Genomic DNA, 14583 nt, shown 5'->3' with positions numbered 1-14583 from the left:
TTTTAGCAAGTTCTCTAGAAACGGCGTTTTTGGGATTGAATATTTGAATAGGCTATAACAAATATCTAGAACAGCCGAACTATCACGTTATTATCATTATTATTATTATTGGTGGGAAATTATAACAGAGGAATATATTTGCCGTTTTAATATCAAGAACACTTCCGCGTTTTTGTGCGTATACATGAATGTTAAAGATATCATTGAGGAAAACGAGGATGACGTGACGTGATTGAATCAGGGAATCCGTGTGTCCACCACGGGAGAGGACCCTAATTGACTTTACATTGGTATTGTTTTCGTGGTGGCAGCACGTAATTTCAACCCATTACGTGCTGCCACCACGGAATGCGGTGTTAAGAGGTCGTGGTCATTTCACGTATTTCTGTGAAATCAGGTTGGCTGAGGAACTGCTTTCCGGGCGAAATATTGAAGGTATTGAAGGTAGCGACGGATGTTGAGATTCGTTTCGCTCTGTCAGAGCCGCGGAGAAGTTTTCTCAATCCTTCCTCAATTGTTCACTGGTTAGTAGCAACAGCCGGCGTCTTCTTCTCCTCCTCCTCTGGCTCTAACCCGGGGTGGAAACGCTTGAGGTGCTGTCTCATGTTCGTCGTGTTACCATTGTACTTGATTCTTGTTTTACACGCCGTACACACAGAGTAGCTTTTGTCAATGCTCTTTCTGTCTTAATGTTCATAAAAACCGAAATGCCGCCACACGCTGGATTTTAACCCTGATGAGTGAACCTCACGCTCAGTGACAGTACCAAAGATACTGGATTACTACAAGATGGTCCACCTACAATATACCAAAGACGGTGGATAAGTATCTTTGATGTTGGCTAACATGACAGTCTGTTATCTGTCCGGGCGTTCGCGAACGAGCCGAGTCTTTGAACCGGCTCTTTAGAGTGAACTAGCCAGTTCCTAATTTCTTTGTCTAGTTTGCATGTTACCCAGCATGCAGTTCGGACACGCTGGAACAAGTCTGAATTTAGACTATAAACTTGTTATTGAAAGCATTTTGGGCGTGTTTTGGGATAGGGGGAGGTTGTTGGTTATTCTGGTACGAACGGGACATGTTCTGGACTGTTTTGTGAATGTTTGTGTGTGCGCGACCGTGACACTTTATTCACGTTGTGTTGATGTCCACCCTCGGTTAGAAACAAATGGTAGGAAGCCAACCCACTATCTGCTATCTGTATTGATAGGTTTGATATGTATAAGAAGTGTTGCTATGGCAACACCAAATGTTATATCTGTAAAGTTTCTTCTGATTCTGAGGTGGCTGTTGTTCAGTCCAGAGGGTCTTGGGTTGGTAAACTGGAGGACTGCCTGTTCAAGTCCCTGTCCGGATAAAAATATGGAGTGTGTGCTGGTGGCTGGAGAGGTGCTAGTTCATCTCCTGGGTACTGCTGAGGTGCCATTGAGGAAGGCACTGGGTAGCCCCACTCTGACATCTCTCCACTTAGTGCATGTATGGGTCCTGTTTGTGCATGTGTGTGTTCGGACCTGTGTGTAAGTGACAACAGAGTGAAAAAATTGAATTTCCCCTCTGGGATTAATAAAGTATTTAAAATTAAATTAAATTTAAAAAATCCACATCAAAATATCCAGATCACATGATGCGATAGAATCAGCAATGAGATTAATCGTTGAACCCACTAACCCCCCCCCCCACACACACACACACAGAGCAAAAAAAACAAACAAAACAAACAAACTAACTGCATCTTTGAACCGGCTCTTCAAAGTATACCAGAGCCAAAGAACCGGCTCTCGCAAGTGAATGAGAAATCCTATCACCACTTTTTCTGTTCCGTCCGACTTCTGGGTGCTGTGGTTGTGTTTCTGTGATTTCGCCATCATGGAAAATAATCGATTTTTGAACATTTGTTAATCGTTATTGATTGTCACATGTCGCATCGCGATGCATCTAAGAATCACTGTATTGGCACACCCCTAGGTACGATCATGTTAGAAGATCTCTTCCAGTCCTCCACCTCAGTCTCCCTGTTGGTGGCCATCATGGGTCTGCTGGTCCTCCACCGTTTCTACTCCAGCTTCAACTCCCGAGACAATAAGAGAGAGCCTCCAGGACCTAAACCTCTACCGCTGCTTGGTAACTTGCTTCAGTTGGATCTCAAGCGACTCGACAGCTCTCTTGTTGATGTGAGAAAAAACAATGTGGTTCTTTCCATTGCTTTGATAGAAGACAAGAAGCTCATTGAACTTGATTTGGTCTAAAAAGGTCTGCTCCCAACTTATTATGCTCCTATTTGTCTAATAGAATCTTTGCTGTTGTTGGATATCTCCCAACTGTTGTTTTCCATTTCATTCATGGCGTCTTTAAGGGTCAGTTTCGGGTCTTTTACTGTTCTCCATCTATATGCTTTACTTGGGTCAAATCATTGGTCAACATAATGTGCAGTACCATTGTTATGCTGATGATGCAAATGCCCAGTTACAATCTACTAATCACAGCAGCCTAACCCAATTTACCATCTGCCTTTGATATCCATTGCTGGACTTCTCAAAACTTTGTCAAGCCTAACAATGACAGAACAAAAATGATATTGTTTGCTGAGCTCGGTTTCACTCCTTAGTCATCGAAATCCGACGCCTGGACAGTGACTTGCGGCGTCAGAAACCAATGAAAAAGGACATCCTTTGACGTCGGCATGATACGTGGCTGGTTGCTATAATTTAACTGGGCTTGGCAGCATCGGGGGGAACGCAGCGGGACTAGGACGAAAGTTAAGCCGGCGAAAGTCCAATTGGAGAGGTCGGGAGGGGAGGTGGATGGGTTCAACAAACACTGACCTTCACCCAAGAGAGCGATGTTTGCATCCCGTAAGATTCTACAGCCAAACGATGCTCTTATTTCCTAAACCCAACCATGTGTGTTTGTTGTTGAAGGAAACAAATGTCAATTTGCGGTGTTGTACCGATGTAGTGCGTTTATTTTGAAAGAGACTGTATGAAAACGTTAAATTTCCTGTGAAAACGGAAGTGTATTTTGAAAGAAGACAATGCATGTAACAGGCCAGAATGTCAACAACCAACGCATCCAGGGTACTTTGCACGTTGTATGTGGACGTGGAAAGTCCATGACCAAATGTCGATATGTGACGAGGTCGGAGTGAGAATGTGTTGCTTTGCTACACCCAGTTCGTCTACAATCTTGGAGCCCTATCACATAACATAAAGCCAACTTTTGTTTGTCGTGACGACCAACTAAAGAACGTTGTTCAGTCATGCTTTTTCCAACTTAGTTGATTAAAAAAAATCTGATCTCTTTTAACCTTTGACCTTGGCGACCAGGGTGTACTCCACCTCTTGCCCGATGTCAGCTGTAATAAGCTCCAGCCCCCTCGCTACTCTGTACCAGGATAGGTGGTTATGGACACTGAATGAATAAATTAATCATATTATTTATTTTTTTTTTTTGGTATTTTATCTTGTTGTGAAGGGCTTCATAACATTGTTATAAAGTGTTACATAGATAATCATTAAGTTTTAAGTTTTTGACTGTCCTCAGTATAAGTCCATCTTTTTAGCTGTCCAAAAAATATGGACCAGTGTTCACAGTCTACTTTGGATGGAAGAAGGTGGTGGTCCTGGCAGGATACAGGACTGTCAAACAGGCTCTGGTCAACCACGCTGAGGAGTTTGGAGACCGAGAGATCACTCCCATATTCTATGATTTCAACAAAGGACATGGTGAGAATGTATTTTGAGAGTGTTTTATTAATAACTTGCTATTGTCCTTGTCCTAACAAGCCTACCTGCTTTTATTCTCCAGGCATAATATTTTCCAATGGTGGCTCATGGAAAGAAATGAGGCATTTTGCTCTAACCACATTGAGAGATTTTGGGATGGGCAAAAGGATTAGTGAAGGGAAAATCATTGAGGAATGTCGCTACCTGATTGAAGAATTTGAACAACATGAAGGTAACATTATCTCCTCTAAAACACTGCACAGGTTTTTACAGCACTCCCTAGAATAAGTTGCACTTGTCTTACAGTCTTACTGTTATTCTCTCAGGTAAAGCCTTCAACAACACCCAGGCAATTGATTATGCAGCTGCAAACATTATCACAGCCATCATGTTTGGAAAGAGGTTTGACTATAGAGATCCTGTCTTGCACACTATCTTTGACAGAGAACACGAGTCTGTCCGTCTGACTGGATCAGCATCCATCCAGGTACGACAGAGTGATTTCAGATTGAGTGATTTTGGATGATTACAAGGACATTTGACAGAGCTGTTGATGTTACCGACTTGTTTGACCTAAGAAGTAAGCGATTAATAATATTGCTGTTGTAGTCCATGAAATATTTGGCAAAACTTAATTTCGCAGCTTCTTAATTTGATTTATAAAAAGTACTGAACTACCGTAAAACTTCAATTAAACACCTAGTCCCTTTTAATAGCCCGGTGTTGCTACACATTTTGACAAATAAAGGCCCGTCTCAATTAGAAGCCTGGTCTGTTTGCCAAGCAGTTCATTTTTATAGAAGTTCTTGTTGGCTACCCACTTGAGCAAATGTTGGTTAGCTGCTATGATCGCACATACAAATATAACCAAGCACACCAAAGAAGACCAAAATTTATTATGTCCAAATATGTGTCCGTTCCTCCCTTATCCACTAAGTTGTTCATATTCATTTAGTCCGTAAGGGTCAACCCGGTCTCACTCCGAAGTCATCGAAATCCGGCTTTAGGCAGTGACCTGTGGCGTCAGACACTGACGAATAAAGGCGTCCCAGCTGTTATAGTTTAACGGCATTCAGCGGCATCAGGGGGAAACGCGGTGGGACAAAAGGAAAGTTAAGGCGGCGAAAGTCCGAATAGGGTAGGCAGTAAAGGTGGTGGTGGATGGGTCCAACAAATACTGACTTTCACCCGGGAGAGCGGTGTTTGTGTCCAAAAAAAAAATGAGTGTCATAACTCTGTCTATCTGATGCGCTGTCTGTCAGAGTTAGATCAAATTAATGATTCATATTTAATGTAATTTGAAGCCTAATTTTCATACAAGTAATATTCATACTGGTTTATATTTGATTGTATTTCCCATCTTAGCTGAGCAACAGTCTGTTGAGATCAGTAATTTAAAAGCCCGGGCTATGAATTTTACGGTAATCAATAATCCCCTAAGAAGTTTCCTGTTTAAATTTGTACTAACTATAGGGAATATAGAAAGAAAGTTAATATTTGTTCATAGTTTATTGGGAACTTTATTCTAGTCTATTATTATTTAATACATTCTTTATATATGCCTGTAGACAAATCTTTCGTTTTTGCATATAAATCAGTTAAAATAATTTATTTAGAAGGGCACAAACTACCTCCAGTTTATTACATTAAGTTATACCTATACTTACAGTTCGTACCAGTGATGTTGTGGAAAATTCTGTTACATTAAAATTTGGAATTTATGATCGCGGAAAATAAAGCATCCCTAAGCATTTATGTCACATTAAATGATAAACAACTGAGTCTAAAACATGGACTGAATGAAACCAGCTGGACTGTAACATCTAACTGTTATTAAATCCTACATAGATAGTTTGTATTGTGCTCCATTACAGATATACAACCTGTTTCCTTGGCTCGGGCCTTGTCTTAAAAACTGGAGGGCTTTGATGAGGAATGGGGAGGACTACAGGAATGACGTAAGACGCTTGATAGCAGAGCTGAAGGAGACTCTGAACCCTGAGATGTGCAGATGCTTTGTTGATGCATTCCTGACCCGTATGATGAATCTGGAGGTGAGGTGTCCGACTCCAGTGAATCCACTGGCTGATATTACTGATCAGTAACTCAGTCCCTCTTTTCTGTGTTACAGGAGTCTGAAATCAAGGATTCGCACTATCATGACGACAACCTTCACTACAGTGTGATGAATCTGCTCACAGCTGGGACTGACACTACAGCATATACACTTCAGTGGTGCCTCCTGTTTATGGCGAAGTACCCACATTTTCAAGGTGCTCATCCCTGGTGAAATTCAGTTAACATTGTTTGCATAAAATTGGGTTAACTTTTCAAATTAATCTCAATTTTATGTGAGTCCAGACCGGGTCCAGGAGGAGCTGGACAGGGTGGTTGGAAGCCGTCAGGTTGGAGTAGAGGACAGGAAGAACCTGCCGTACACTGATGCTGTCATTCATGAGTCACAAAGATTTGCTAACATTGGCCCATTGGCCCTTCCTCACAAAACCAGCCAAGACGTCACCTTCCAGGGCTACTTTATCAAAGAGGTCAGTTGCACTGCACATTTGCTTTTGTTAGATATTTTCTTCTCTGAACACAATTCTGTGGTTCCAAGATTTTAAACAATACACCTTGGTCTCTTCTTTTGGCTGCAGGGGACTACTGTGTTTCCTCTACTCACTTCTGTCCTGTATGATGAGAGCGAATGGGAGACGCCACACACTTTCAACCCTTCCCACTTCCTGGATAAGGAGGGTAAATTTATCAGGAGAGACGCCTTCATGCCCTTTTCTGCAGGTACAACAACTTTGCATAGATATATCACAATCCTAAAGACATGATCCAGTTTAACTCGCTGCAACTCTTTGCTCTCACAGGTCGCAGGGCGTGTCTTGGGGAAAGTCTGGCCAGAACGGAGCTGTTCCTCTTCTTCACCTCTCTCCTTCAGCGCTTTCGTTTCACTCCTCCACCTGGAGTCACAGAGGATGAACTGGATCTGACACCAGCTGTTAGCTTGATCCTTAACCCTTTACCTCATGAGCTGTGTGCCGTCAGTCGCCAATGAGGAAGAGAGCTGGAGCATGTAAAGCATGAGAAGTACCAGCTAATCACAGCAGAGCAGGGTGGGACTAGGTGAAACACTCTCGGGGAAAAATGTGGGGTTATAACTGTCTGTTTCACTGGTATAAATGTTGTTTTAGTGAGCAAACTGAGCAGCCAGCAGATGTCCCCATGTCCTCATGTTGAACCACCTTGCCTCTTCGAACACAGATAATAGTGGTGGTGGTTTAAGTCTTTCCAGTTGAAATGGGACAACCCTTCAAGACTGATATGTCATCAGTAGACATCAGAGCTATCATTTACATAAAAAAAAAATGTGTCAAGTGTTGCTGGACATTGCAAACATGCTGTATTCTGCTGTGCTGATTTCTTTTGTAGTACTTGCCAATCTTTGGTAGAGTAGGGCGGGTTATGTCTTCATCATCCTGGGAAATACAAATTTGCCTGCCACACATTTAGCGCTAGCTAGTGATCGCACAATGATTCATGGGTGACAGTTTGCATATCAGTAATATTGTGTGCTGTAAATTAAATGTTTTATTAATAGATAGGCCAAATTATCTTTGCCAATAATATGTTGAAATCTTGTCAAGTATTTTCAGATATATTTAATTAGATATATACATTTAAAAAACAAACAATCATTTGCAGACATCCTGTAATAACTCTGAGGACTCCCTAGGGGTCACAGCTATACAATATTGGGGGAGACAATCTGATACTTCCTGAGTGTTGAGGGTATCTTGTACCCCCAAAAGTGTATTGTGATTACAGCCCTGCTTCATATTCCTGCTTCTCCGCCACTAATGATTATTTTCATAGATGGATGTACCTGGTTTTGTAGATTGTTTTTCGTCAAGGCTATAAATCATGTCATATATTACTATAAATAAATTTACATCTGCCTCTTCTTATAGCTGAACTCCATTTCTAAACCAAACTTTTATTCTGGTCCCTGTGTCTTTTTTTATATTACATAAATACAACATAATTAAAAGCACTGTCTTTTTTCCAGTGTGATCTTAAAAACCAGACAAAAAGTAGAAGTATTTCTATGGATTTAATAAAGGTGAAAATATATTGAAACTACTTTTAAAGTATGATTTTGTCTGTTGACTGTTGACCCTCATTCTCCATCTTTCTAACTTGTATTTAGCAAATGGTTCCTTTCAACAGGCTGCAGGCTGTATTACCAACAGCCATTGGAACCCAGCTGATTTTGTCAACAAACAAAGGAACGACAATTTTCTTTATACTAACACAGCCCGTGTGTCGGTGCTTGCCAGTGCATTTGTGGGTATGTGGCATTTCAACATGTTGAGCTATTTAACACACAAGCTGCTGAACCAGTTTCTGTCTACAGACGCCCGAGGTGGAGATTTACTTTCTATTATTGTTCTGCTCTTCAGGAGGGTGTGAGTATCTAAAAGAAGGCTCTCAGCATAAAAGGTGGATTTGTAACTTAAAACCTGTGAGGTTGAATTCAAAAGAGTGAAAACCACTCAGAGAAAATTTCCTTTTTCTCTGATAACTTCAGATCCAGAGGTTTTTACTGGGGGCTGAATTATCCACAAAGGTCTGTTCCTCTCAAGAACTAACTAACTAACTAACTAACTAACTAACTAACCTAGTAATTTAAACCTGTAAAAACACTGAATAAGCACTTTCACGTGACAGATCTGTGTTTTTCCGACACTCTTCTCTTGTCACAGAGGAGCTGCAAAATATGGTAGCAGGTGTAAAAATGCAAAATTTGAAAACATGAATGGCTCTATCTAGAGACAATTTTGGTTTGTCCATCTTAGGCTACTGTAGAAACATGGCGGTGCAACATGGTGATCTCCGAGGACAAGGACCCTCTCCCCATGTAGATATAGACGACTCATTGTAAGGTAACGAAAGCACAGCGATTCTAATTTACAGGAGATTATACGCGACAGAAAATCTCTTAAGGCCCATTATATTATGTCTGCCAGTATACCCCCCAAAATCCTACACACTGAGCCTTAAAACAAGGTTTCAGTTTCTGAGCTGTTACATATACTGTGTCCCTCTGTGACAAAAGGTTTTTGTTTCTCACTCTGCTCCTGCCTGTATATTCCACACCTTGCATTTCAATTGCTTAATCCTGACTGACAGTTTGGTTAGATCTGTGAGTGGCTGGCTGACCTGATCATTCACACCTACTAAAGAGGTGAGATCAGCCTGTATAAGAGGAGGTGGGGTACTCTTAGCCTACAGCCCCTCCCAGGGAAGTGCCCATGGCAACATAAAAGTTTCAAACAGGTTGAGACTAGCCCCCAACCAGGCATGTTTCTCTTCATTTAAAGGGAGCTCCTCAGTGAAAAGGTTTTCTTAAAGGAGTCAGACACAGAGGGATTATGATTGAAGATCTCTTCCAGTCCTCCACTTCAGTCTCCCTGTTGGTGGCCATCGTGGGCCTGCTGGTCCTCCATCTTTTCTACTCCAGCTTCAGCTCCCAGGACAAGAAGAGGGAGCCTCCAGGACCTAAACCTCTTCCCCTGCTCGGCAACTTGCTTCATGTGGATCTCAAAAGACTCGACAGCTCTCTTCTTAATGTGAGAAATGGCTTGTCTTACTATATAATGACGAAAACTCTGTCTGTGGGTGTGTCTGTGTGTCTGTTCCACGTTTTTCTCCTCAATGACTTGGTCAATCCATGTGAAATTTGGCACAGTGGTAGAGGGTCATGGGAGGATGCGAATGAAGCAATATTACATCAGTTGGCCAAAGGGGGGCGCTATAGCAACCGATTGAAATTGCAAACTTTGAATAGGCATATTTTATGCCCCGTATGTCGTAGAGACATGAAACTTTGCACAGAGATGCCTCTCCTCATTTTTTGAAAAACACTTAAAATCGATCTCTTCCTAGGAAGTTTGACCAATCTGCATGAAACTCGGCGAACATAATCTAGGGACTAATATCTAAAGTTCCCTCTCGGCAAAAGTTGGAAAACTTACTAAAACTGAGCTTCTATAAGGCAATGAATATTGCGGAGGGCGTGGCTCATCACATAAAGGTGTATAACATCTCAAGGGTTTCACCCATCACCATGCAACTTTGTAGGCATATGACCACACATAATCTGAGGGGACCCCTCCATTATTGACCCCATCAAACAAAATGGGGGCGCTAGAGAGCTAATTTCTTATCTAGGGCTAACCGCCATATCGATTTTTACTAAACTTGGTGGATATGTAGAACAGGACGCCTCAAGGTGACTGGAGAAATTTAACTCTAATTGGCAACTGGGTGGCGCTATAACAACAGAAAAATGCTTAAAAATGGCTAAAATGTGACCGATCGCTGTGGCTCCCCCCTGTGGCCCAATGTTTTTGTTTTTTTTGTAATTTTTGGTATGACTAAGTTAGTCTGGGGCCATTTAGTGGCCGTTTTGGTAAGGAACCGGAACCAGGGCGAGAGAGACAGGATCCGGAATTCGATGGATACGCCTTTCTGTCAAAATAAAAGCACCAAGCTAATAGAAATGCAGTGAAACTTTTTAATTTAAAGAATACAATTTACAAGAAAAGCCCCAAGCTATTAAGTTAACCTTTTTCTTTTATTGTAAATTGATGGTGCGCCAGAATTTAATTCCGGATCCGCTCTCTAGACCGGAACCAGAATCCAGACAAAATTCAGATTGAATAGAAACCAGGCTCTTCGCCTTACGTGAAGAGCCTGGTGACGCGAGGTTATGACTAAGTCATGGTATGGTATGCTGTACATAATCACGGAAACTGTCAGTGTATCATTTTGTCAGTCAGTCAGTCATTCTACCAGTGCGCCCCACTTTTAAGTCAATACAACATGTAATGACTTTAACTATCTGCCTTTCAACGTGCTAACTCAACTACTAATGTACAGTTTTAGCCCACTAGCTATCCCACTATTGGCAATGGTACTACTGTACTTTCAATAAAGCAATCGTACTATCCGCCTCACAAAAACTCTGTCTGAATACATTGCTCTTCTTAATGGGTTCAGTTGACTATTTAATCTGCAATTTCCTGTGACCTGTATCCCAAACACACACCATGTGAAACTGTACGTGGGCAACTGTGCACTCAATGGGTATGGACTAGTTTGTCTTAATTTTACAAATATTTTCAGTAATGTTCAATGAATTCCAGTCGATTACATTTCATTTAAGCTAAAGGACTGTGAGACTCACTTTTACTGGCTCTTTTTAGCTGTCCAAAAAATATGGACCAGTGTTCACAGTCTACTTCGGACAGAAGAAGGTGGTGGTTCTGACAGGATACAGGACTGTCAAACAGGCTCTGATCAACCACGCTGAGGAGTTTGGAGACCGAGCGGTCACTCCTATATTCTATGATTTCAACAGAGGACATGGTGAGAATGTATTTTGAGAGTGTTTTGCTAATAACTTGCTATTGTCCTTGTCCTAACAAGCCCACCTGCTTTTATTCTCCAGGCATAATATTTTCCAATGGTGACTCGTGGAAAGAAATGAGGCGTTTTGCTCTAACCACACTGAGAGATTTTGGGATGGGCAAAAGGAGTAGTGAAGGGAAAATCATTGAGGAATGTCGCTACCTGATTGAAGAATTTGAACAACATGAAGGTAACATTATCTCCTCTAAAGCACTGCACAGGTTTTTAAGTACACCTCTGCTACTCAACTCTTCTTCTCCCAGGTAAAGCCTTCGACAATTCCCACACAATAAACTATGCTGCTTCAAATATTATATCAGCCATCATATTTGGAAAGAGGTTTGAGTACAAAGATCCTGTCTTCCACGTTATGTTGAAGAGAGACCACGAGACTATCCGTCTGACTGGATCAGCATCCATCCAGGTAGGCGACTACAGAGCGGCTCTCGCTGACATTTGACAGTGCTGTGCATATCACAGACTTGTTTGACCTCAGGCTAAAGAGATGAATGAGATTGCTGTTGTGAATACATATCCTCTTGTTGTTCTTGTTCGTGGACATGTTTTTGTGCCATCTAGTGGTAGTAAGAGCACAATACACTGATCTGTGTAAAAACAAGATGGCAGCTGTCTCTGCCAGGTTAGTCTGCAGCTGATCCCGAGACAAAAGTGGACAAGGTTCAAAACCTGATCAAATTCTATGGTTGAATCTAGTGTGTTTATGATAAATAATGTTTGTAGTTTGATATGACAACAAATTTTTACCAGTTTGAGCAATAGTAACAAGCTAAGATGCTGTAAATTAGGAAGTACTCATTTGAGGACATTGGGACTTTATTATTGTTGACAGTGTTCAGTTTTCATACTTATCAGGTCCTACTGATCTCAAATAGCTAGGAGAAATTAAAAATGCATACCAAACAAAAGTTCGAGTCTCAGAAGGATATATGCCTGTAGAAAATGTGTCTTTTTTAAAAAAAATTTTTATTACATATAAATCAGTTTGAATTATTAATTTAGAGGGTTACCAACTACCTCCATTTTATTACATTAATTATACCTATACTTACAGTTAATATTTGCATGATTGTTTCTGAGAAATGTGGAAAATTATTTGTATTACATCAATATTTGGAATTTATGAACTTATATTTTTTTTTACATAAATTTAACTGATTAACAACTGAATGCAAAACCAAATGAAAACACAGATTGATTTAAACCACCTGGAGCTTAAGATCTGCGGCTGCCATATGTCATAATAAAGATGTATTTTATCTTGACACATAAACATTTGATTACTGTGCTCCATTACAGATATACAATGTGATTCCTTGGCTCGGCCCTTGTCTTAAAAACTGGAGGGTGTTGATGAAGAATGTGGAAGACAACAAGGAGGAAATAAAAAGCAAAGTAGCAGAGCTGAAGGAGACTCTGAACCCTGAGATGTGCAGATGCTTTGTAGATGCATTTCTCATCCGTAAGATGAATCTGGAGGTGAGGTGTCCAACTCCAGTGAATCCACTGCTTGATATTACTGATCAATTACTCATTGTGTATAATCCCTCTTTTCTGTGTTACAGGAGTCTGAAATCAAGGATTCACACTATCATGATGACAACCTTCTCTACAGTGTGTTGAATCTGTTTGCAGCTGGGACTGATACGATGGGATATACACTTCAGTGGTGCCTCCTGTTTATGGCAAAGTACCCACATTTTCAAGGTGCAAAAACATACCTACATGCTTGTGTTATAGTGTACGTGACCCTGACATAAACTTATTATCCTGATGTGACTTCAGCTAAATTATCTGACATCGATTCAGGTCAAATTTAGTTATGCGAGGAGAAGCAGTTGTTCTCAGAGCTGGTCGTCTCAATACAGGAAATCAATGCTGAAGTGACAGGGAACACCTTTTTAATGAGTAATCTCAATTTTATGTGAGTCCAGACCGGGTCCAGGAGGAGCTGGACAGGGTGGTTGGAAGTCGTCAGGTTGGAGTAGAGGACAGGAAGAACCTGCCGTACACTGATGCTGTCATTCATGAGTCACAAAGACTGGCCAACATCGTCCCGTTGGCCATTCCTCACAAAACCAGCCAAGACGTCACCTTCCAGGGCTACTTTATCAAAGAGGTCAGTCGCACTGCACATGTGCTTTTGTTAGATAGTTTATTCTCCGAAAACATTTGGTTTTGAGAATTTAAACAGTACACCTGCTCTCTTCTTTTGGCTGCAGGGGACTATTGTGTTTCCTCTTCTCACTTCTGTCCTGTATGATGAGAGCGAATGGGAGACCCCACACACTTTCAACCCTTCCCACTTCCTGGATAAGGAGGGTAAATTTATCAGGAAAGACGCCTTCATGCCCTTTTCTGCAGGTACAACAACTTTGCATAGATATATCACAATTCTAAAGTCGTGATCCAGTTTAACTCGCTGCAACTCTTTGCTCTCACAGGTCGCAGGGCGTGTCTTGGGGAAAGTCTGGCCAGAATGGAGCTCTTCCTCTTCTTCACCTCTCTCCTTCAGCGCTTTCATTTCACTCCTCCACCTGGAGTCACAGTGGATGAACTGGATCTGACACCAGCTGTGGGCTTCACCCTCGGCCCTTCACCTCATGAGCTGTGTGCCGTCAGTCGCCAGTGAGGACGAGAGCTGGAACTTTATTATCGTTTCTGTGTATTTATTCCACAAAAGGAGCAGAAACTTTCTCCATGCAACTTGTGGTCACTCCAGCACCCATGATGTGGGATGGGATGTTGTGGGTGAATGTTGTGTCGATATTTCACCAGTTAACAACATGTGGCTATATCGTTTCAAACAGGAGCAGTTTGGAAGTGTTTTGAAATGCATGTCATTTAAATGTGACAAAGGGGTCATAAAAGGTAAGATGAGAAAAACATGAGACCAAAGGAAAAGAGAAATAAATAATAAGACAAAACAGTTGTTGTGATGTCTGTATTACAGAGAGACTACTGTGTATGTTGGTTAGCAATAAAGCAGAATATTAGGGTACAGATCTAAATGTGTTGAGTTGCAGAAATTCAGTCATGCTCCATTTACTCTGATGAAGTCTAGTTATGTTGCAGTAAAAGACCGACCCATTAGAGGGCAGTGTTAGCTCTCTTCTATTACCAGAATATCTACAGCAGTAGTTGTGCAGGCTGTGTTATAGACTTCTAGTATAACCAGGTACTCATTATGCAGTCTGTTTGCTCCTTGGCTTATGTTTATTGTTTGAAGTTATTAATGTCATTTATATGTGTAAAGTTTGTAGATTTTTCCCGCCCATATTTGGAGGATTCTGTACACTGCACATCCCTGAGTAAACACTGATGAGGAAATCAATAACTCTTGTCTCTTGGTTTTGTGTCC

General features: G+C 41.3%; 2 protein-coding genes across 3 annotated transcripts in view; both read left to right on the top strand.

Moving 5' to 3' along the window:
• The window catches only part of LOC126405686 (cytochrome P450 2K1-like), a 20584-nt gene extending 12739 nt beyond the window's left edge, over window positions 1–7845 (top strand). Inside the window, exons 1-10 of one of the 2 annotated variants that reach the window (XM_050069549.1) lie at window positions 405–524; window positions 1966–2171; window positions 3560–3722; window positions 3805–3954; window positions 4049–4209; window positions 5597–5776; window positions 5854–5995; window positions 6084–6268; window positions 6377–6518; window positions 6599–7845. In XM_050069549.1, the coding sequence (XP_049925506.1) occupies window positions 455–524; window positions 1966–2171; window positions 3560–3722; window positions 3805–3954; window positions 4049–4209; window positions 5597–5776; window positions 5854–5995; window positions 6084–6268; window positions 6377–6518; window positions 6599–6786 (1587 nt within the window). In that variant the 5' untranslated portion in view covers window positions 405–454 and the 3' untranslated portion in view covers window positions 6787–7845. Of the gene's footprint in view, window positions 1–404; window positions 525–1965; window positions 2172–3559; window positions 3723–3804; window positions 3955–4048; window positions 4210–5596; window positions 5777–5853; window positions 5996–6083; window positions 6269–6376; window positions 6519–6598 lie in introns of those variants that run through there. The other variant, XM_050069550.1, reaches the window with a different exon arrangement.
• A 1240-nt stretch (window positions 7846–9085) lies between these two features.
• LOC126405688 (cytochrome P450 2K1-like) lies at window positions 9086–13993 on the top strand. Its single transcript, XM_050069552.1, has 9 exons — window positions 9086–9361; window positions 11000–11162; window positions 11245–11394; window positions 11468–11628; window positions 12522–12701; window positions 12788–12929; window positions 13157–13341; window positions 13445–13586; window positions 13667–13993. The coding sequence occupies exons 1-9, from the start codon at window positions 9164–9166 to the stop codon at window positions 13852–13854; spliced, it is 1509 nt and encodes a 502-aa protein (XP_049925509.1). The 5' UTR covers window positions 9086–9163; the 3' UTR covers window positions 13855–13993.
• Window positions 13994–14583: the final 590 nt, after the last annotated feature.

This window comes from Epinephelus moara, chromosome 18 (assembly GCF_006386435.1).
Source record: "Epinephelus moara isolate mb chromosome 18, YSFRI_EMoa_1.0, whole genome shotgun sequence".
NCBI classification, from domain to species: Eukaryota; Metazoa; Chordata; class Actinopteri; order Perciformes; family Serranidae; genus Epinephelus; species Epinephelus moara.
This window is presented reverse-complemented; position numbering and strand designations above follow the sequence as displayed.